Raw genomic sequence first — 25,034 nt, 5'->3', positions numbered from 1 at the left:
CGTTTACGATGTACCTTTTTTGCTTTTTTTACATCCACTAAACTGTAACGATCATTACGACTAAAAGAAATAAAAAGGGAAATAAAGAGAAAGGAAAAGAGAGTAAGAAAACTGGGGAAAGAATATTCGCGCAATAGCAACCAAAGCAAAAAGTGAATATTTATGAATATTTCATGAAGCGGACAGATAACTGTAGAGGTGCTGTTAAAAGCTTGATACATTTTCTCGATATGGACATGATATTAATTACAATAATTCCTATAATCTTTTATTCTGCAGGATATTCTTTTCGGAAATCGGCTTATCGTAAATCTGAATCGGGCTAAATGCTATAACTTAACAGCGTTGGCGCATGTCAGAGGGCAAAGTCGGTTCCGTGACCATTATTCCACCCTGGATGGATCAAAGAATTATTCGTTCACGCAACTCTCGAAACGCAATTGGGTTGCACGGTAATCAATTTAAAATGATAACTGGTCACATACGCCCGGAGCAACAGCGGATGTGTGCGCGATACGTGAAACATTTATTATGAAATAACAGTTACGTTTAAGTAATTAATTCGCCGCGTTGATGTTCGGTTCGTCATCACGGAAATATAACATAACGTAATTTTATACGTTCTACCTTGTATCGTTAATACGCTATGATAAATAATTTTTTTATTGTAATTGTCTCTTCTTATGTTTCTTTTATTGCGGAATATAGTTCTCGTGTTATTCGCAATGTTTGTAAAAGCGAGATAGCTTGCGAAATCGGTGACAGTTTTTGGTGCTAATGATATTTATTATCAGAGCTTCTTTGTAATACACGCTCGTATCATTTAATAGTAAAGAAAAGTCGCATCGTAAATTTGTATCGATGCCCTGATGTTTATAAGGATATCAAGAACAGTCATCGTGCAATGACCCGGGCGAGATAAGGCAGTGTCCAATTTTCAGCAATGCCACCATGGGACCGTGTCACCTTTAACATTGTTGGCGTAGCCAGCACGGCTGAAATATCGTCTTGTAAAATATGAAACTGGCCGAGTTCCATCGTCGACGTTACGGCGGCGTGTGTCCGCCCCAAAGAGAAATAGCTACATCGTTTCTCGGTTAAAGGAAGAATGGCAAGCAAAAGAACAACAGGCATCGCGACCTTTTCTTCTATTATCCAACGTTCGTCCGTCGTTTCTGGATGCACTAGAAAATTCCTTGAGATGCGCTTTCATCGGTTCCAATGAAATATCTGTTGAACTGAGAGACAATCTTCGAGAAAGCGTATTCCGTGTACAGTCTCTAGTTACGAAGTAATAATTTCAGTTTCATAACACATTAATAACACAATCCATATTACGTTTATTTAAAAAAGTAATTATCTACATTTAAAGCGAGTATTCGAATTTTGATATTTACAGTATTCGTATTTACGCCCTTGTAAAATACTTATACGTTTATATAATAACTCAATTAGAGATTATAAATTGTTCCGTACTTTGCTCACGAGAGAGATTAGTCTTATTAACACTAGATATACTTCAAGCTTTACTCTTCCCCGTCAGTTGATCCTGAATTTCTTGCAAGGACATTCCTTTCGTCTCAGGTACACAGATCAAGGTAAATGGTATAGCCGTAGCCTCTAACAGGCCATAAAATAGAAACAAATATCGTTCGTTCAGAAAATTAAGTAGCGGCATGTAAGTGACGGTTGAGATGAAAGAGACAACGGCGGCTGTGCTGCTGATAATAAATGCTGCGACGCACTTTAGATGAGGAGGAAAGAGTTCGCCAAGCATCGTTGGTGGTAGGAGAGTAACACCCGAGAAAACTGTTATGTAGAAAGCTATCATTCCGGAAATCGCTAATCCTTCCACTGTTTTTGAATCAAAACCAAAATCTAACAATTGAAACTCGACCGTTAACAGACTTAAAGATAACGTGATTCCAGTGCACGATATGACCATAAGAATTCTCCTCCCAAGTCTGTCCATTAAAAGCATTGATAAACAAGATCCAATGATACCACATGCCATCACTATTATCACCACTTGCGCTGGGTCCATCACGCTAACTTTTGCGGACGTGAAGATCGACTCCATGTAAAACGAAATGTTATTGATTCCGCTCAATTGAGCGTACGCGGTAAGAACCGTAACAATAATAATCGACTTACGGAAATGAACAATTTTTAACTCCCTGAGAGAGTCTGTTAACGTTTGGTTACTGACGTTTTCAACAAACTTTCGTAAGTCCATGAATTCCGATTCTACGTCGTAGTCTCTATGGTACCATTGAATCGATGACTTTGCTTTCTCGTCCAAGCTTTTCTTAATCAAATGATGAGGGGATTCTGGCAGCCAGATGAAAAGAATCATTAGCAAAAGGCAAAAAACTAAGGCTATCGTGGCTGATACAGTCATCGACAAATACGCTCCCATAACACTCATTATAAAGTTTCCTGTCGCTACGCCGCTCGTGCCTAGTGCCATCAATGCTCCTCGGATGCTAGGATCCGCTATTTCCCCTAGATATATAGAATAGCAGCTGTAGGTTATCCCTAGGCTGATGCCACTGCAAAATCTCGAGACGTATAACCACTCCACGCTGTTAGCCAAGATAATGAACAGCCAACCAAGCGAGATGGGTACAGTACTGATCGTAATTGTTGTCTTGCTGCCGACGTAGTTGACGCATAGAGCGCCTCCGATAGCACCGAAAAATCTTCCCAGATTGAATAACGACACCACCCACGATATTTCCGATAGTGTCACCGGAAATGTAGATTCTGCAGAAGTTAAGTAGTCGATGTACGGAGACGACCATCCTCCCACTAATCCCAGTTCCGTTATCAACAACCAGACTGTAAGAAAAATTCAAAATTATGATTCTCCTTTTATCTGGATGTTACGCGGCCACTGCAAAATTGTTAATATTACTGCGCAATATGCATTTCGAAAAGTTAATTGGTGATTAGTTAATACCTCCGCAACCAGCGACCCATTGCGGCCAGAATACTTTTTTCTTTAATTTCTCACTTCTTGCCTCGGTCATGATGAGTCCTCCGAAGGTAAGGAGCAGCTGGTAGATGTATTACTTACATCAAAATTATATAGCTTTGAAAATAGTGAAACAGATTACATAAATGCAGATAACATCACGCATGCGTGCATTATTGTATCCTATCATACGTTCAGGACTGAGATTTCCACGTAAACACTACGAAGCCATTTTTTAGTTTTTCACGAGAAACAAAAGACGTGGGGGGTAGAATGGGGGGTCTTGCTCGAATGAAAGCAATCACTTCTACGGTAATAACACGTTTTACTAACGAATATCATAAATTATACTTTGTAGTTGTTTGCCCTGTCTCCATACTGTTATAGAAATTGCTCTGTTTAAACAGGAAGATTGTAATATCAGCATATGTCAAAATAATGTAATGAATATGTCTGATAATTGGAAACTGACGTAATTTACAATTCTATGAGACGACAGAGATCGTTTCAAGACTGCTTTTTTATTTAATCTCGTGTGATATATGCTTAGTAATATTAATAACAACAGTAATGTTATTAATACAAATATTTCATTGCAGAAAATACAAATATTCTTCTGGCTCTTCTTTATATACGAATCTCTGCTACTTGTAAAGTGGGAATGTATGATCCCTGTTGCGTATAATGAAAGTGTAATCATTTTTATCAGTAATATCATTTGTCTGACACGCATACAATTCCATAGCTTAATTAGCTAACGAGCTGAGCTATGTTTGATTTGAGCTAATATTTTATTTTTACATGAATTGCGAGATTACCAAGAGCTTTTCTTTTATCCATATAGTTGCAAGATAAATACATAGTTGAACAAACGTACTGTTTGATATTTATTTTAAATTCTTTTTGTTCACATAATATGTTTACAGACTCAAACGATCGAAATAAAATACACCCTGGAGTTTTAAGTATAGTTTACAGGTCTTCAGCTTTGATTTTGAATTTAACGATCCCTTATGATGCAAATGAAAGTAATAATATCAGTTGTCTAATATATCTTTTTTGTGCATATATTGTAGGAATTTAATTGTAAAATTCCTTAATAATTCTTCACGTCATTGCCTGATTAAGTTCTCTGGTGGTTATTTGCCAAATACTGTTGTTTAGTGGCTTTTCGTGATAAGATAAGATACGTGTAATTACGTACAATTCGCTGAGTAATGGAGAAATCGAAATCTCCGTATATATGACTGATTATTTTATATAATAATCAACACTATATATTTCTTTCATTTTCAGTATATGTGATAAAGGTATATGATAAGAGTAATTAAAATATTCGTTTCTAGAAATATCATTTATTTTTATTGAGATCACCTTTACTTCACACTTTATTCCAATACAATCTGTTATCGTACCGTCCTTGTTATTTGCGAACTGCTTCCTCCTTTTTTACTCTCGCTACCTAGCATGTCCTGTATTTCCTGTCAACATTATATCGATATCGATTATTTAATACCACGTCAACGGGAAACTGAACAATGACTGATTCGTTCACTGTTTGTACAACAGGAACAGACTACTACATCATTCTGTCATTACCCACACTCTCGCGAGCCAACTTGACATCTTTTCTATTAGAATCGAATTAGCAAATTTTTGATGAATATCTACTGAATCATCTCATACGCCGCTTCAAATATATAATCTATCTTCGAGCCTGGATAAATAATAAATTAATAAAATCGAATATACTGTACAATATTTAAAACAGTGTTTCTTCAAAGACATAAAATTCCCCTTTACAAATATCACATCGTCGACAGAATATTTGCAATAATCTGATAAGATCGTGAACGTTGTGAATCAGTTAAAAATTACCTGCAAGGTCTTCCCCTTGGTCTCTGGCATTTCGGTGATCGAATATACCAAGCAGACGGTCATGGCTATCGCGTACATCCAGAATACGTATTTTTCGGACATGAGATCGATGAGCGGTTGGTAGGTTCTACTACAGATGAACGCGAATAACGCGGACGTGATGCTGGCAGTGAATCCGGCGATGCTCTTTAAATCGTCTGGGAAAAGCTCGCTGAGTATGGTGCTCGGAACCGGTATCAGACCGATGGACATCATCATGAAGAGTATCATCGCTAGGATCGGCAGCCATTCCAGACTTTTTGGTTCAAAATTCTGCTCCAGTAGCAGAAAGTGTAATCCCAGAAGCACCATCGCGATGATTACGCAGCCGCATGACACCGCAATGAGAACCTTTCTCCCGCACCGATCGATCAGATATACGCTGATCCAGCCGATCACTATACCTGGAATGCGAATATCGTATCCTGTACCGATTCGAAAATCCTCGAAATAGAATAGAAGAGGAGAAATAAACCGGGGAACAAAAAGAAAGTTTCGTCCTTTTCCTTCGACGTCTTAAATTATGGCAACAGTGGATGCGTGCTCTGGCGAGCTGTCGCTCTGACGAATGAAACATTTAAAGACCGAAATGAATTTACATATACATGTAAAACGTAGCAGAAGAAGCTAAAAAGTACATTTTCATTAAATTTTTTATCTAAATATCGTTTTATGACTAAAAAGAAGCATTTTAATATAATATAGAGCGGTATGTATAATGTATAATAATGGTTGGCAACGTAATAAATTTTAAAGCTACTTGTACAAGATGGAAAATGTAAGGTATCATACCCATCAGAATACACATCCAGGGTAAACATAGTTTTAAAATGAGAACTGGACTATTTTGAAAATTCACGGATTATATCGGAATAAAAAGAAACGCTATTCTATCTTGAAACATATATGCATAGAAATTATCCTCTTTGCGTAAAATGTACCAATTCCAGTGGAGATGATCACGACGGTCGCCGGCTCCAGCGACGTCACTTTCGCGCTTCTGATGATTATTTCCATATAGTATGTCACGGTGTTTAACCCACTGAGTTGCATGAAAATGAACAACAATATAATCATATAGAACGCGCGCCTATTTTTCCTTTCCATAACCTGATTGATTTTGTCGCGGAAGTTGGTTGATTTGGAAGATTGTACGAAGTCCTCGATTATTTCCAACTCGACGTTCACGTTTGATTTTCGGTGATACCATTGGATCGTTTTCTTCGCCTCGATCGCATTATTCTGCCGCACATAATAGTGAGGCGATTGTGGTAGCAACGGGAAGACCGTCATGAAGCAGATGGTCAAAACTAGACTTACAAGTCCAAAACACATCATCGACACATGACTGCCCATTATGTTGCCGATCAACGTTCCAAATGGCATCCCATTTACTATTGTGCTGACCAGTGCACCACGGATGTTGGCTGATGCTATTTCGCCTATGTAAAAGGCGAAGCAGCTATAATACATGCCGAAAGAGATACCTAAAAAAATATCTTCTAATAATTGTATGTACTTGAAGTGACAAGATACATGTGCGATCTACCACAAACGTAGAATAAAAATTACCTGCGCTAACTCTAAATACGTAAAGCCAAAATGCCGAGTTGGCAAATATTATGCAAATCCAACTTATTATAATAGGAATTCCAGACATTAACAGAGATCTTTTGCTGCCGTAATACTCCATAGTGACGGAACCGCCGATGGCACCGAATAAACGTCCAAATGGTAACAAAGAAACGATCCATGATCCTTCTTCATCCGTTATAGGTATTTCCGAGTCTTCCATGGTCAAGCGTGCGAGGAAAGGGGACGTCCAACCGATCGTTAGTCCAATACTGATAGCCATTAGAGCCACTATGATGAAATCCCTAATTGATGTTGTATGAATTCACGCGAAACGTGCGACGATCACATAATATTTTTGTAACATCGATATCTGTGTCTAACTAAAATAACACAAGGATAATGCAACGTACACAGAAATGTAGAACTGTCGACTAACCTGTCAGACAGGTGGCCCATTGTGGCCACACACGGAGGAAAGCCTCTATTGCCTTCAGTTTCATGGATGCGTTGAGCGAGATAAAGCGCAAGAATACTTCTGACGGCTCTCCGCCGCACCGATTCGTCACTGCCGCGAATTCGTTCTTCTAATTGATTTATATTTTCCTGTTTTCTCAGTTCGCATTCTCTTTCGGATCGCCGCCTCTCGTAAATATCTGGCGCTCGGTATCTTAGCAGTGAGACATGATTCGTCATGAAGCTTTCGCTATCAGCGATACGGAAACTGCGTGTATTCGCGTGCAATATTTCAATCGAATTTTTGGACTGCCTCAAATATCGTATACCGCAACCTACTGATTGCACAACGTTGTACTATGTGCAATGTGAATAGAATCTGGCTCTCTAACAATTTCGAGCATCGTTATGGAAGCAATTATGGACGGATGGTTGTTGTTTATCGAGAGAAACACTGCTAAGTTTTCAATGATTCAGCTTCGATTCATGTACGTGTACTTTCAGCCTTTTCCCACGACAAAAAGTTAAAACAGAAAACTTTAACCACTGAGAACCGCTCTAATTAACAACGAATTATGTTTTCATACGTGTTATTCCGCTGCTAATATCGATTTTGGCATGAAAATGAGGTTCTTCATGACTTTAATAGAAATGAAGATTGGATCGAAATACGGTTCAACGTGCTATTACACGAAACGAAATATTTATGGTCACGCGTTAATCAATTTTCCAAATTGCACGATGACTGGCGAGAAGCATAATTAAAATACACACTGGAATTTGCTTGAGTTTAATGAACGAAATAAACGAATAGAAATAAATATTTTCAACTTTTATTAAATTGACGTTTTCATTTTTGTGCCAGCTTGCAAGCTTTTAGCATGTTCCTGCGAAAAGAACGGTTTTTATACAGCGTATTTCTTATGCTGATATTATTAGCTTCATTCATTGCGCTCTTGATTTTTGTGATAAATTTCAATGTTTTGTTTTGCATCATTTCTGAATTTTCAGTTGTACGTAAAGGAACAATTACTCGAAGAATGCATGTAATTTTCTAAGTTATAATTTTAAGATTCAATAGGATTGGTCGAAGTCAATGTGTATATCGATGAAATTTGAATATCTGTTCATTCTTGGGAATGGTTGTAATAGTATTGCGCCTGAGAATGTGAAATATTCGTTAAAAAGGTGCATATTAGAATGACATCACGCAGACACGTAGTATGCACGTATTTTGGCAATTATGAAACTAAGAAATACTTGCAAGGAAAATTTATTTTCCAGTCCTTGAGTGATAATGATTTTCAAACTTCTAGAATTCTAAGGAAAAAATCTAACAATGGTAGTTTTAGGTGATGTGAAGTTTCTAGAATAATGTAAATTAGCACTTGATTCAAATGCTAATTGTCTACAAGTCATTTAGTGTTTTCAAAGACAATAAAGAAAAATAGATAAAAGAATAGATAGCTAAGCAGTATGATAGATAAAGATCAAATTACATTGTAAACTGGAGAAGATGTCAGCGTGACGAGGCCAACTTGGTTCTGGGTTTCCTTTGAAAGTTGAACGACGTTTCAAACGTTCGAAGTCTTATGTCTCTTCATGCAGATTAGGGTTAACTACAAACCGCGATTCGACAAGGGTTTTCAGGGTCTGTCAGTTATTTGGTATCCCTAAGGGCAGTCCAGCGCAATCTAGCAACTTCAATATTTGATACATGTGGTCGGTTGTATGCCTGGCTCTTCGAACTAGTTTCACCGCGTGACTTGATGATGTGCAAATTGGATTACTTGCCCTCGGGAATCGCATAATTGAATTTGATCAGTTTTGCTTATTATCGAATGTACTTGCGAGCTTATCGATAAAGCGCAGGATCAAAGTGAAAAAAAGCTTCAAGCTTGAAATTTGCCTTGTTCGTAGTAAACTAAAATGAAAGGATATCAAAATTTGTGTATTTCCTCGTCCAATTGTCGAATGGATTTTTATAGGACAATTGTTCTGCCAATTTAGGAAAGAAAGTTATAACCTGTTTGTCGATTGCGAAGTTAGTTCGAGCGATCGTATGGTTCCCAACGGTTCGCCAAAGATCCAAGGATCTATATGCGCTTTTATTGCAGAGAGAAAAGCTATTCCATCGTCGTACACGGATTACTACTTCCTTTATTTACTTTACGCAGGAAGCTTCGTATAATTTCGCAAGGTTATTCTTAGAGCGGTGTCGCTGTATTCGTCTCTGCGAAATGCACTTTTCGTCTTTTACGATGTTTTCTGAACTTTCCTCAAAGCATCGGATAAACAAGTCTCTACAACACATTTTCACGAGATATGTACATGTCCCGAGAGTTGCTCGATTTAGAAGTCTCCGAGCAATTTATGACTCGACGAGTTATTAGAAGTTAGTAACATTTGAACGACCATGATTACTTTTAACTTAAATTATTGAAATTTGTTCCCCGGTACGACAAGTTCGCAAAATATTTATAATGCCAAAACCTCACGTAGCAGAGGTATCTTGGAAATCCAGCTCACGTCTCTAGTTCCGTCAGGAAGAGAAGGCCCTGATATACTTACGAGGGGTGTGAGTGCGAGTGGCTAGATTATAGTTTACTTTTAAGGAGACGACGAAATACGTCAGAAAACGTGGATATAGGCGTAGGAAGGCTAAAGCTCGTAAAACTGGTCGCATGTAGATAATACATTATATATATAACATATATGTACACGTGTGTGTGTGTATATATATATATATATATATATATACCTACATGCGTGTATGTTATTCTATCGCCATATTTTTCTTGCTTTCTCCTTTGCGTTGTCTTCTTCCTGTACTTTCTTTTTACCCTTTTCTTCTTGCCCTTTCATCTCGAACCTTCTCTTTGCCCTGGTCGTTTTTCTTCCTTTTCTTTTCCTTCTTCGACTTCCTTCTGGTCGTTCGCGTTTTATCCGACAACCAAGGGAGACAAAGATGAACTGGCGTACCAGCGAAAGGAGTTCCTGGTGTATAATGTAACGTTTCGAAAGCTATCACTCCTCAAGGTAAAAGGAAGGGGCTGAACCATAGTTGAAAAGGGTTGAAAGTAAAACCTAGCCGTGGAATAGGTAATGGCTAGGAAGGGAGCCAACGGCAAGGAGATATTCTTATACATCGTGTATCGTTTCATTTCGGTCGAATTTTTATGATTCCGACAGTGCCAAACCGTCTGTGAAATTATCCTATGATTAAGTGTAAAAATCGCTGCTTTTTATTCTCGCAATCGATAATGGAAGAAATAGATAAAATTTCTACTCGCTTAATTTGGGAAACGTCATGTGCACAATAGTTTCATTTAATACGCTCGATAATTATTTTCTCTTCTCTTTATTACCTCAAACGCGTTGTCGCGCCGCGAAAGACGGATTAAATACAATCTCTCGAAAATTAGTTTTCTAATTTACATACAGATTGATTAGGGACCCATTCTTGCAAGGTTTCTTGCAATGGATTTATTTTATTATTTGCGCGTCACTATTCGATTAAGAGGATATTTTATTTAGAAGATTTCGTTACGTAGTTTATGACATTTCCATTTTTCCTGAATTTAATTTATATGAAAATCATTATTCAAATTTTGCTATTCTTGTGCGTTCAAGAGAATTTTATTCGTTCATTGTTATTTTCATTTATGCGAGTTTCTTTCGTATGCTACGTTCCGATAAATAACTGTATATTTATTCATATGCTGTCGGAACACTTTAGTTTCTATCAAGCATACGTTTGATTAGTGTTTACATACTTATGGAGAGCAGCGACGATTGTGTATATTTTCATTTAAAATTTTCGAAATTCTTAATTTAAAAATAAAGACAAAATACTGATCACATTTTCGCATTTGCTTTTCACTAATTACTTAGTTAGCTTCGCCCGGAAGCGCAATTATGCGTACTTTATGTAACGAAAGAATTAGGCAAATTGATTTATTTCGTAAACTAAATCCGATGCACTATTGAAACGAAGCTTATAGTTTGTGTGATTAACGTTCTTTGTAATTAAATTCGTAATTGTATTACGGCACACTCATCATTACCATCAAAGTCATAAGCGGATTCGCTCGAAGTAGTTGAGTTAAGACTGAGTTTCGATGTTGAATAATAGAATTCAAAGAGCTGTCCCTATTATTTTCCTACAATTAACGGATGGATCATTTTGTTGGAAATTAAGAGCATAACGAGAAATCGCTTCGAGATATTACTTACTTCGTGTATTATTATGTCACGAACTTCGTAAGGTATGTAAATATGAAACCGGAATTTTTGTATAGAAAATACATGTTTATTGTATGAAAATGATTAAAAATATTTTATTCGAAGTATTGCCCATCGCTAGCTATACATTTTCCCCACCTGTCTGGCAATTGGTGGATGCCACGCCAAAAAAAACTGTCGCTCTTTTGAGGCAAACCAGTCATCGAGCCATTTTCGTACATTTTCGTAAGAAGTGAAGTGCTGGTCAGAAAGTGCGTGTCCCGTTGATGCAAATAAATGGTAATCGGACGGAGCCAAGTCTGGTGAGTAAGCCGCGTGCGAAAGTATTCCCCAACTGAACGCTTCAATCGTTTCTTTGACCGGTTTTGCTGTATGCGATGATGCATTATCATGAAGCAAAATTACTTTGTGTTGCTTTTTTTGATATTCTGGTCGTTTTTCACACAAAGCTTGATTCAAATCGAGTTGTTGTTGCGTTTGAGCGTCATCCTCATCCAACAATGCTTGCAATTCGCTGTCTTGAAACTTTTTCGGTGGTCTTCCACGTTCTTCGTTCCTTACGTCAAAATTGCCACTTCTGAATTTTTTAAACCACTCAAAGCACTGTGATTTACGAAGAGCATGCTCACCGTAAGCTTCGACAAGCATTCGATGCGATTCTGCAGCAGTTTTCTTCAAATGGTAACAGAAAATCAATGCTGTCCGCAAATCGTAGTTTCCAGGCACAAAATTTGACATGTTCAACGCTATTACAAACTATGCTGTTGTATGAAACTTGTATTGTTCTGAGTCGAAAATGTTTGTGAGATGTCAACAAAGACTTTTGGCATCAATGACGCAGTTTAGTGATAAATACATTATCAGCTGGGGCCATCTATAGGCAAATTCCGGTTTCATACTTACAGACCTGATAAATATATCTCAACACGATTGAGCTAAATTGAAAATGATTTTCAACTTGTTTTTACTCATAAAACATTTTCAAGTGACCTTTCCGAAATACGATAACGGGATGTCAGACACAATAGTAGACTTTTTCTTTCTATTTTGCCATTTTATATATAGTTCGGCTGCAGATATTTTCCACTTTATGCTCGGTTAGAGATGCAAGAGATTCTTTTCCTTTTTCACCGACAGTTTTGTTTCTTTATTTCTTTTAGTCAGGATTTGGTGAAACGTTCAGGAAGCCTAGCTTTTTTTCTGTTGATCGATAATAAGAAGCAAAGCGGGGTAAAATTCATAACGTATTAGGGATCTGACGTTTCGAAGAGACGCGCAATCGATTTGCTCCACTCGAGAATCGAGATTCGCATCGAAATTTGAGCGTCGAGTGATCGTTGAAATCGGTTCATTTTTACGTTCTCTGTCCTTGTTTTTCTCCTTTCTTTGTTTTCTATCTTTTTTCAGCAGAAAGACTGCTTAGTAATAATTACGTAAAACTGAAACGCAATTTCGCTGAGTTTTGTTCACTTTATCATAAACAAAGGCATCAAGTGCGTACACGGACGAGGCAATGTGAAATAAACACGGAGTTTCAATTTTTAAAAATACAAATCGTTGTAAATATTTCCGATTGATTCGTGCTACGAAACAGTACGACGAATGGTCGTTAGTTTATTCAATAGAAGTTCAAATAGAAATGACTTACACCGCAATATTGTATAACATGTTTATTATATTTGTCGAAGAACGAGCCCATATATGCGCTAAGATTAGCGTTGTTTGCATTGCGAATGTCGCCTGTGTTCGGTGTGTATTTTTTGCCAACTGTAGACTGAATTTAACACGTAAAACGATCAGATGGTATTCTCTGTTAGCATTGTATCTCTGAATTGTTTCGCGACTCCTGAAATCAACCCTGCAATGGCTAGGAGATTAAGGAAGCTTAATCAGACTTAGGCAAATACCATTGTCGAGGAATTCTAGTTTATGATATTTAGTTATATACCAAATTTCCCAAATGCTAAAATCTTTGTGGGCTTCTCGCGCTTAATTTGTAGCATAACTCTTCCTTAAACGAAATATGTCGGTACATATTTATTTTTCGCGTCTCGACATATTTGCCGGAAGACTTTAATACGAACTGAAGCTGGTTGGTCCATTGCATCATTGATAATCGCGTGATCTTATCGAGTTAGTACATATTTCTTTCCAAGGTCGATCGTCATCATGCTAGCTGTAATGATAAGTAATAAGGCGTAAAAAGCTATTAGGTACCCGAAAGATATTCTCCATCTCGTGCCAGCTCTTTTTCTTCTTTACTCTCGTTAAGAAGACTTTCGACGTGAAAGCGGGATTCTTCAGGCCAGTCAACGGAAGACGTAAAGCTGAAGCGAGGAGATGTCGGCTTCGCGGATGGCTTTCTTCCATCGCCTTTTCGTTTCATGGGGTTTTATCTCGTTTTCTTCATCCCGTATTATTTGTTCGCGCCGCTTTTCCATCTGAGAGAGAAAGATAAACCGAGAAAAGAAGCGGAAGAAAGGGAGATGGCAAAAGAGGGGGTGCCGAACGAGGGAGATGAAGGAAAGAAAACACAGACAGCGGTCGTGTTTCTCTTCTCCGTGATGCTCTATCCTATTACACGCGTGCGCTCGATCAATGATCGCATCAAACCGTCGAGAATGGTTAAGGCGAATGCGAGCATTGGATATAAAGCGTTTTCCAATTTTAGCAAGTGTTCCGCTCGAATTTTTTCCCGCGCAGACCAAGTTGCCCTAGTTCGTCGTATTTTCATACAGTCATACGAAAGCGTTTGTTGTCTCTGTAATTGCTTTTTACAATGACTTCCCCGTCGTTAGTAACGAAGTTACCGTCGTTGTTGCGAAAACTTTTGTTTTATTTCATAGCGCGGAGCTTCGAAACATAAAAGACTCTATTCTCCTTCCCAACGACGAAAGAGAACGACGATTTTTCAGTTACGGCGCCGTAAAATTTACCTATTCGTGTTTGAATCGGCGAGTCTGTAAAAATACTATCTATTATGTCGTAGAAATCCGAAGTAACAACCGTAGTCAAAGGAAAAAAGGAAGAACCAGAAAAGAACGGGATTCGAGTTTTTTACACGAGTGAATTTCATTGCCGTTTAATGTCTGATCGAGTATCGTATAATACTACTTACCGTTAATCTCTGATCTATCTTAATCGGGGACATTTATGCCTTGTTGCCAACCTTTGTATCCAAAAATAATAAAACAATACAAAGATATTTATCGAAATAATGACACTTTACGAACCTCCTAAAAAAGCTAAAAATTTTTTTAAACATCTACACCGTCTATATTTATATTTATAAAGTAGCTTACAGTACAACAGTTGAACGTACCTTATTTCTCGCATCCCCGATATTTGTTTGCCGCGTGTATCATCCAACAACGCTGCATCTGCTAATTATTTCAAGCGCCATATTTAAGTTATAGCTGTCAAGTCGTAATTTCTTTCCTCGTGGACCGAGACTCTACGTTGTTAATGGGAGAAATGGAAAGGTGCACGAACACTTGGCACGGTCGGCGGCCGTGTGTACGTACGAACGGAAGAGGAAAGGATTTCGCGAAGGTACGGGCAAAGGTAGAGGTCGTGGATGAAGTTGGCGGGACCGAGGAGGACAGGGAAGGAGGTGGGTTTGGGAGGCGGTCCGGGACGAGTCAAGGGGTTGGAAAAGGGGCGACTCCGGCAGTCAGCGGGTTAAAGCCGCTCAGAGCGGGCGTTCCATGTGCGTTGCCTCCGCTTCCATGAAATTCCGACGGAATGTCGCGCAAAGAATGCTGTCGACGACGCCGTTGACTCACGTGTTAATCGCCTCGGATAGTTTACGTGATTACATCTTGCTCTTCGGCGTTACAAGTGATATTTTGCTTCGATGATCCTCGAATTGGCGTGTTCACTTTAAGCTGTTCTACAAACTAAAAAACGAACTAACTTTCCGACTAACGTCCTGTCTGTGACATGTGTTATTTAACGAACGTACAGTGATCGCGATGTGTGTTTCTTTGAATGGATAACGAATCCAGGCTCGATTTATTTAGAAGATCGAGAAGAGTTTTCGAAACATCAAAGTATACTGCGACAGGAGAAACGTCTCGATCTTGCAATAGCGTTAATATTTTTCGCATATTTACTACGACACTTTGATCGAGTTACGTCATTTTATTGGAGATTTTTGTTCTTCTTCAGTGGTTTTTTCGCGAGACAAACTGGTTTTGCTTTGAAGTTATTTGAAGTTGTCGGTGGTGTATGCGCATTACGGTGAATATTGAAATATAGTGGAAAACGGTTTTCATCCGTGACCAGACTTATTTCAATGGTATTGTTCGTTGAAAATAAATTTTGAATTTAACAACTTTTGGGATACTTTGATGAAGTATACTCGGAAATTGCGATGGTCCCTTTATTGACTCGATGTTTGAACTTTTCTAAACGTAGTCGGCACATGTATCGGCGTAAAAGTTCTTTGACACGACTAATGGGTTAATGCAGCTTTTGCCTCCCGTAGAAAAAATTACCGGTCTATATATCATAAACAGCACGATGAGTCACCGTACCATTACGTTCGATAACACGTATACTATACTCATATGGTTACCAAAATTTGCTTTCCGAGGAAATGTAAATTGTTTGCATCACTGTCTGTAAGGTTTGAGTCCGATTTATTACGAAAAGAAATAAACACATCGCATCGTCTCGGTAAAAAATAACGAGCTGAGCAATTGATGGTTTTTTTCTCGGCGTTTCGTTCCCCTGAAATCAAAATCCTCTTACTCGTATAAAAGATTAAGCTGTTAGTAAATATTTACCTTGCGTGGTGTTTTCGGCGGTGGAAATCGTATTCATAGAGATCGAACTAAATTTATGGCATAAATTTTGCACATATATCAAGAGAGATTTATGTATTGGTTGGTTGTCAGCATTCGCCTAAACAACCGAATTTTTCGAATGATTCTCTTGTCCAAGAATTCGACGTGCTCTAAGGCAAAACAACGCGGTTTAGGTAAAATTCGAAATGATGTAATCGACGGTATTATGGAATTCGGATGCCATTGTCTTGTGTGATTGACGGCACGAATATGTAATGGTTAATTGAGGATTTGCGCATCAGGATAGCGTGCGATGCTTCATTGAATAAGTTTGTCTTAACGGAAGCTAATATTTACGAAACAGAACTTTAGAGAAATTCGATGTTCTGAAGCAGTACCGACGACGATTAAACTCGAAGGGTCGATCGAACCTGGCTTTTAAACAGTACGTAATTACGATCAGTCTTTCACGAAGCGAAAAACTTTTTTAATTTCACCGATTGGTTTTTGCGATGCGCAGAATCGAATAAAAATGACTCGCTAATTAACTCCGTTGAGAAACTTTTCGTGTCACCGTTTCGACGAAAACAAAATAAAGGAAATAAGTGAAACAAGAAAAAAGTATAATATCGCCGAAAAATTGTATTATTATGTGAGATATGTAATAAATTGAGTGAAATGTGATCGCATGACATTCACAAACGATACTTCTTGATTAATTGCAAACTAATACGCGTTCGAGAATCGTAGAATTTCAATTTTATTTAATGGGAATGGGAATTAAATCCAGACGTCCTTGTATCGTGAAATTCCGGCTGACGCGTGTAATTTCGTCGCTGCAACGTATCGTTTCGGTGTCGCCGAATCGACCAACAATAGAAGAAGTAACAAAGAAAGAACAAAAGTAGGGTATGGAGAAACCGAAATCCCTATAGACGGTGCAATTAACTCGTTGACAGGTGTTCACCTCGCAAATCAATCGTGTGTCTGGTTCAGACGGATCAGTCACGTGCGCGTGGTTGGCATCATAAATGCACTTGACTGCAACCATTTTCTGTGCGGTTGCATAACCAGCCTCTCGGGAAAATTGCGTTAATTGCAGCCCAAATTTTCCAGCTTCCATTTTCATGCTGATAAAGCCATTGTTCGTTGCGTCAAAGATGCGTGCTCCTCGGAGATTGTAATCTCTTAAGCCATACGAGAAGAGCGACTACAGAGACGATTAAACAACCGACTAGATGTAAATATACTTCCAGAGAATAAACCATTCGTGTTTGTTATTCATCGGAATATCTGTACATCAGGAGATTATTTATGAACTTTATCGGGTAACATCGCGGTATAACGAAACGATGTTTTATACAGGCTTACTAGATTCGGGGTAAGATAATAATTTTAACGAAATTATCGATTGGTGTTTGAAAAAGTTGGGCGAATAAGCGGTCTGGCGTTATACTACCGGCGTTTGGAAAATAAACGGGGCACTGGCTGAAAAAAGTCTGTCGTGATCCATGTAGGAAGATTAAACGGAAAAACCGAGGACGGTGTATTACGTATTGCCAACAGAACGTCAGTGTCGTGTTTCCATGTTAAAAACTAAGCTTAAAAACCATCGCAAACTTTGACATTGCCGTCGCGTGTAATTTTGAACTTTCCAACAAAAGAGGCGAATGAAGTTGTAATAAAGCGGATAGACTGTACCCCGTAAACACGTCATTTTTCATCCGATGTTTTTCCAGAAAACAGATTTCATTCTTGCCGACGAATTTATATGAGATATCGAGTTGGTGGTGCTTTCGAAGTGAAACTGGTGCATGGTGAAACTGGAACGAACTACATCTTTACCTCTGCGATTCGTCGGTTACTCGAATAATTCACATCGATGAAACGATCGGTGTGCAGGAAGCCGGTGATTGTGAAAGTTCCGCGGCGCGTTGAGATCAAACCCTCGAATTCGCAATTAAAATTGTTCGAAATTCTACCAGTCGACAGACAGTCGGCCACGTACTTAACCGTGTTCTTCGTTGGTGATTAGAAGGGAAAGAATGGTAAAACTGGGCGAGGAGAAGTGAGCGAATCGAAACTCGCGGCTCCAGATAAGAGAGAAAAAGGTGTTTTAACGAGTAGACTGAGACGGTGGTGGCTCGTGGTGATCGATCCGTGTTATTTGCGGTGTATAATAGCGACGCGAGTGGGCCCAGCGTCAATTTGTCTCGCTTCTCACTAAGAGGTTGCCGGTCGACGACGAGAATTCATCGATCGATCGATCGGCGTGCGCGGGCCACGCGTATTGCTCGTGGACACCCGCTTGCAGCGTGCTGCTGTTCCTACCGTCACCAACCATGCATCCGCGATCACCCGAATACGGTTGTTCCGGCATCGGTGAAGGATCGTCGAGTGGATCGCCGAATTGACAGAGAAGGCTTGCTCTGTTAAGCATCAGAGGCCACGGCAACACTCTCGTGTACGCGTTACCGCCGGCGGGTGTTAATTAGCAGACATGTATGCCCACGTGCACGGTGATAACGGCATGTGCTGTTATCTGCCTACCGTGCTCTACCTCGAACGATACCGTAAGTTCTTCTTTTGTACGTTGTCGCCCTTGGTAGCCAAGAATCCTCGGACTTCTTGTTCAACTTTACCTTTCTCTGTGTATTATCATTGTTGAATTTTTATACAACTTGTTCCGTTTTTAAAACGCGTGGTTAACCGCGAAGATTACAGATAGCGGGAAGGTTCCCGCAGTTATTCTGAAAATTGTTATTTCAACGTTTACGAATATATCTTGCGAAACGAAATCGGATGAATCCGATAATATTGATTTATTTGATATGTATTATCGGTAAGCGTGTCCTTTGTATTTGTCCGAGAAACGATTTAAAGTTTACGACGGAAAATAAACATATTTTTGTCTTTTACTTACCGTTTCTTTGTTACGATCGATAGACGATCAAGGAAAAGGTAACGTTGTTCCGTTGCAAGTTGGTTGCGATACTTTGTGCAAAAAGGAGGATGCAATACCATTTCATGTGAAATACGTTTTCGTAGTTGAATGTAAACGATCACGGGTTCGGTAGCGAGTATCCTTAAGCGATGGAGTATATTCTTGGGCGTATTAGTTTAGAGAATGGTGAGATTAGCGTTATTTTAAGGCGGCCGGCCTGAGTGCAAAACGAGCAACGAACCGGCGGAAGAGAGCGGACGTTAACACGGGCCCCAAACTTATTTAGAGAAAAGATAGCGAAAGGTTTTGCATAATGAAGCAGTTAAAGTACGGCTTTCGTTAACGCGGAGACGTTAGCCAACGCGGCTCAGGTAAATATTATAGCATGGTAATCGAATAAACGAATTGCGAACCGAGATTGTTCATGCCTTTCGTGTAAATTTGCGGAAATTTATTTTTTCGTCACGGTTCGGTATCACCGGATCGTGTGCAAACTGTTTGATAATTTACTCGTTACGCGTCGCTTATTTTTCGCATCGTTTTACGCCGGAGTTCGTCTCTGAAAAAATTACCAATCAATCTTCTTGACGATCGGTGACGACAAATTTTTCAAGGGGCGAGTTTCAATTGCTTTAGAATATACAAAATACGTTAATTGCGATGCGTTAATTATTTAAAGTGCGCTTGGTATTTCTTTTATTATTGCGGCATAAACAGTTACGGTGGATAAAAAATAAATAGCTTTCCAATCTTTCCAGTTTATCGATAATCTTCTTTGTTATTGATTTCTTCACCCAACTGGCACTTCCAACGTTTAACGAAGGAAAGAGACGAGGACGTATGTCGAGGTTTGAATTGTAAGAATCTTTTTTTCGGCGCTTGATGATTTATATGGGAATAGTAATCGGTGATAAACGCTGAAATACTAATTAAACTATCGAAATTTAATTCTCGTTAGTTCGTTCAAAAACGTGGATACATGTTGTGCCGATGAAAAATGCATGTAATGTTAACATTCAACCATTGTTTTACTAACCGTTCCATTATTGTTTCGACGTTTATTTCGCTGTTAGAGAAGAAATATAGTTTTAATTGTCAAGAACGAAGAAAACTGCGAAATGCATGGTAATTATACCTGCATTTTCCTCGGTCCGTTCAAAGTGCAACGAGAATACCTTTGGAACGAATTTAGTTTCACGTTAACCCTCCTTTTAACTTGACGAGGATTCAATGTGCGAATTATTTTTCGATGGGACGAGAAAGAAATAGAGGAACGGATAATGTTTATGGAAAATATTTGAGATATTGCGGTAGGGTCAGAGTGTTTGTTTTTACGGCATTTTCAATGGTCGACAATGGAATCGGGACAAATGGACATTGAGATTATCGCGGTTTCACGCTATGGTTGCTCCAGACGACTGCTCGGTGGGCGGAGGATCGTTTCAGCTGTCACGCGCAGAATGGAGATTAAATTGGCACTGTTTGTACGATCGCCTTCGGTGCCCACTTGTGATTGTTCTTTATTATCATTCGCGTACAATAATGAATGGTCATGTGGAAGAAATAGACTTCGAAATTGTTGGAAACTGTGAATTTTTATGTCTATTCCTTCTCGATCAAATGGAGAGGGCAACGGCTTTTTTCCCCTCGCTAAACTGTGATTTTAGGTAAGGAGCTAACGGGAAAGTTATTGGGTCTGGATGAATCTCTGTTCGAGATAAAAGTGCGGGGAATATTGATAACGTATAAAGTAATCAAATGGCGTATATGTGAAAAGACTGGCTCGGATATTATTCAAATATAATCAGTCATGCTTCGTTATTCATATCCTGTTCATATTCTTCGATAAAAGTTTCTACGAAATGGCGGAGATTATTGAAGCCTACTTTTTCATTGCGTTATCTATCGACGGGGGAAGAATCGATTCGGAAAACATTCTACTGGCAATCACGATCTTATAGCCTATATGTTATCCTAAGGACGTTTTCGATCTATTGATCCCTTTGATCGTTGGACTAAGATCATTCACTGGAACAGGGACATTGTGTAAAGGCTCGTGTCGACTCGATCCTAGAAAATTCCCAATAATTTCTCAACTTTCCATAAATGCTACCTTCTGTCTGACTTTCCAAACCGTGAAGCGAGCCAGCTGCATTTTGATTCAATTCGATCATCCTAGGATTTCTTAAATACGATGGAAACGTATTTCGTATTGGTCTTTCGATTAATCGTTTCGTGATAAACGGCGGCTGTTTATCATAATGAAGAATATCTGATACTCATTCCCTTCCTATGCATTCTTCACGGGAAGCAATTTACGATTCTCGGTGGAGATACCGTGCAACATTTTTCCATTTTACTGTCACGGTGATGGCACGAACAGAAAAAATTGCATGAGTTACTGTCAAAACCGCAGCTCGTTATAAGAATCCAGATTTTGTGGCTCCCTGGGAATCTTTTCATTACGCGAAGTAGTTTAATCGCTATATTCTGCCACTGTTAGTTTTGTAATTTCAGTATCAATGTTAATTCATAGAGATGATAAAAATAATAATAAAGCTAGGGGTATAAAGTTAGGTAAATGTGTTTGATATTTCGTCCAATTTTCAGGACCTTAAATATTGACCGAGATATAAACTTAAATATTGACACGCGTTAGCATGATGGAAACTCGCGTTTAGCGAAATATATTTATTCATTCCAACGTGTATGTATAATTTATGCCTGAATGGTATGAAACTTCTGATACTGAATTACGGGTACGTCGCTCATGCAAATTTAACGTGGTCGGGGGCCTGAGGATGCAAATGTACTACCTCCCGAATGTATACCAACGTGCCGAACAAATGAGTTAGATAATAGCAAGAGAAAAGTAGGGGACTCGCATAGGGAAGAAAAGGGAAGAAAAGATCGCGAAGAGGGAGAAAGAAGGAAAGCATCAAGTGGAAAAGCCGACTGGATGTCACGGATCCGTTTTCCTTTCCTGACAGCGGTAACGTGCAGAACCTTACCAGGAGGAACATAAAATTCTTCCTCTCTATGTGGAACGTAGGTATTCCTTCTTTTTCTCTCTCCTCCCCTTTTCACCTTGCTTCACTCCCAGAGTTTTCTTTCTTCGTGTTCTTTTCACATTGATTATTTTCTTTCACGTTAAAACTGACATTAAATTGATTACGTTATTAAGTTTCGCTTGCCCGTGTTTCATTCTAGAGCCGTGTTAATTAGAAAACTCGCGAAACCACATGAAGCTTATTACGCGGAAGGAAGATTTAAAATATATCGCAATTCTCTTTTTTTCTGTGTAATCTACGGTGTTTTATATGTGGATGTTTTGTATTACGTTCTAATGAAAATTCTTGCGAAAGAAGAGAAATCTTCTCATACTTTTCGATACCTCGGCGCGTTGGTTTTTAAGTATTCGAAAGGTTTTGTCGTCATTCACGGAAGAGATATAGGAGAAAAAGTGGCACGGAATATTAAGGGGAACGGAATTACTTTTTTATCTCGACTTAACGTCAGCCAATCGACTCCCCAAAGGAAATTTATTACCTTTAATTTTTCTCGTTTTTTCTTCTTGAGTCACGGCTGAGAGGTTTGATATTTTCTTGCGATTTTCATCCCGGTTGCTGGCAAAGAATTACTTTCTACTCAATGAAGATGATGGCCTATCAAATGGATCTTTTCAGTAATGCATGAAGGAGAAGTCTCGAACGCTTTAATAGACGACGTAGTTTGACACATCGATAAAAATGGAAGAAAGATAAAAAAGAACAAAAGGTAAGACTATTAAACCTTAATTCAAAACTGATACCTATTGTACCGATATAGTCTCTGTAAAAGATTCGATTCACTGTTCAATATAAGATTCCTTTCGCTTCTCTTTGAATTTTTAAGATCTTCTAAATGGAACTTGCTTCCATTTTCATTTCTATATCGAAATTTCCTCTTCCTTTTTCTAGAAATTGTGTTCGTAATAACGTGTTGGCAGAGAAGCAAAATAAAAAAGTAATGAAATGTACCAACAATTTGATAACCAATTAAGAGAATTGTATCAGCACTAAAAAACTATTTGAGAGCATACGAGTTCGTTTATACAATTTTGTTGTTTTTTTTCTACATTTCATAGATGTTGTCCCATTTATTAATAGCTGTTTAAAATTAAGACAATAATCTGTCTTCTTCTCCTATATCCTATTCAAGTTTTTGAAGTTAATCAGGATTTTAGAGTATGGACGGTAAGCAGATAGATTTTATACAATAGCAAATTGATATACGCATTTTATAGAATCGACAAAAAATGAAAACAAATTTTTTTAAATCTCTTTGGTAAAAAGATTTTGTGTATCGATACTCGTAACTTTATTTCCCGTGAAAAGCAATTTCGACTTTCTGGTAATGTATATTAAATATTTGAAAGTATCGGTATTTTCGTATACGCTGTCCCTTCTGACTAAAATGCCAAGCCAATCTTTCATCCTATAAAACCATTTCCTTTAACGCGAATTTTTATCGTGTAAAACAGTTCCTACTTCGCGGAAAAACGAATTTCTCGGATTTCGATGCATCTCCGAGTCACGTTCAGCCGCATTTGTCTCACGCTGGTGTGTTTTCGCGACATGGGAAGAGGTGGGATCCAATTATTCGAAATTTCCATAATTCTAGAACTACAGGGCCCGTATTCCTGTAGCCCGTAAATTCTGAAAATCTGTATTCCGCTGTTCCCTTGTTTATCTTACGCGCCAGACGCCAGTGTCGGTAATATGATGGCCTGGATTAAACGCCTGCGAATTCTCGCGCAACTTCCAATTGATTCGCGTCTAAACTCTCTGCTTTTCATCCCCCATCGAACCGGAGCTGAATCTCGATCTCCGATCCTTTTCCATTGCTTCGAATCGAATCGAATCATGTTCGAAGATTATTGACAGCACATTCGAAACAATAATTTAATCTGTCACTACGAGCCGTTTGATGCGCCGATCTCTACGTTTGCTCGTTAGAATTTACGATGTATTTAAAGGGTGGTGTTCCTTTGGTACGTATAACGTATATCCGCGGTGGTATATCATGGATCATCGGCCAGAGGGACGTTTCATCTACTATTTTTCATAGAGTTTCGAAATGACAAGCATCGTTCCATTTACGCTTTGTACACGCTTCTATAAAGCATGATAAATGTTCTGGTTTGTGCGGTTTTGCGTGTATCCTGTTTGCATAAACTTAGCCCGAATATTACGGACGCATGTAAAGAATTCCTACGATTTTGGTTTACGACGGAGGGAGAGGCCCGCCCGTCATTCTGACGAACATGAGGCAGCAAGGGCGTGCCAGATAAATTTCACTGTTCATTACTTTAGCCACTTATTCCATATTTGTAGGTTCACTAATTGATTTTCCTTTGTGGAAGATTGAAAGAGAAGGATAAAGATGTGTGAGATTTAACTATCGTTTAATAATTAATTTTTTATATAACTGGTATTCATTGCAAATTGTGAGCTTATACGACCTTTTTTCCTACGAATAAGCTAATGATCAATTTCAAATATACTAAAAAAACATACTAAATATACCAACCAGTATTAGGTATTCCAATTGCGATTGAGCATAATTTCAATTATATGTGTAAATTATTATCTTTATTATCTATTATAAATTATTATCATCTGTTTATGTTAAAACGAAATTATACGTGGCTGAAAACTATCCTGTCCGTTAACATGATTTTGATCACAATTCTGTCTTGATTATGTAAAAATATAAAATCTCTATTGCGTAGGAAATCAAGGTTTAATTAATTGTTGTGACTGCGCATTGCATTTTCAATGGATTAAATCATAGTTGCCATGATTTTTCTCGCGTTAAATAAAAGAAAATTTACAATGATTTAAACGTTTCATCGTCGCGATGATTGTGAGAAACGTTGTCGAGACACGAATTCCGTAATTCACTTCGATAATTAGCATGCTTTAATTAGACGCACGTCTACGAAAAGGGGCGTCCTTTAATTATTGCGTGCGAACTGTGTCACCAGCGCACGTGTTAATGAACGACGAAAATAATAGCGTCTTCGTTCATTTGTTTCCGTTCTTATGGTCGTGTCTTTCGTTTTAATCCAGATCCTGAATTAACGTTCCAG

The 25,034-nt window shown here is 38.5% G+C and overlaps 2 protein-coding genes across 8 annotated transcripts in view; one reads left to right on the top strand and one right to left on the bottom strand.

Moving 5' to 3' along the window:
• The window catches only part of dlg1 (MAGUK family member discs large 1), a 539,916-nt gene that overhangs the window by 41,343 nt on the left and 473,539 nt on the right, over positions 1 to 25,034 (top strand). The window contains exon 1 of one of the 7 annotated variants that reach the window (XM_069122832.1): positions 18,430 to 18,530. The exons of the other annotated variants lie outside the window; for them this stretch is intronic. Coding sequence (XP_068978933.1) covers positions 18,458 to 18,530 — 73 coding nt within the window. The 5' untranslated portion in view covers positions 18,430 to 18,457. Of the gene's footprint in view, positions 1 to 18,429; positions 18,531 to 25,034 lie in introns of those variants that run through there. 7 annotated transcript variants of the gene reach the window in all.
• On the bottom strand, positions 1,324 to 7,103 carry LOC138184793 (facilitated trehalose transporter Tret1). Its single transcript, XM_069123092.1, has 7 exons — positions 6,906 to 7,103; positions 6,467 to 6,771; positions 5,836 to 6,381; positions 4,856 to 5,298; positions 4,386 to 4,458; positions 2,963 to 3,067; positions 1,324 to 2,841 (listed from the first exon to the last, which is right to left on the bottom strand). Exons 1-7 carry the CDS (start codon positions 6,923 to 6,925, stop codon positions 1,520 to 1,522), a joined length of 2,814 nt encoding a protein of 937 aa, XP_068979193.1. The 5' UTR covers positions 6,926 to 7,103; the 3' UTR covers positions 1,324 to 1,519.

Source organism: Bombus flavifrons, chromosome 11 (assembly GCF_040668555.2).
Source record: "Bombus flavifrons isolate JBK064 chromosome 11, iyBomFlav1_principal, whole genome shotgun sequence".
Taxonomy (NCBI): Eukaryota; Metazoa; Arthropoda; class Insecta; order Hymenoptera; family Apidae; genus Bombus; species Bombus flavifrons.
The sequence above is the reverse complement of the archived record's forward strand: the minus strand, read 5'-3'. Positions and strand labels throughout refer to the sequence as shown.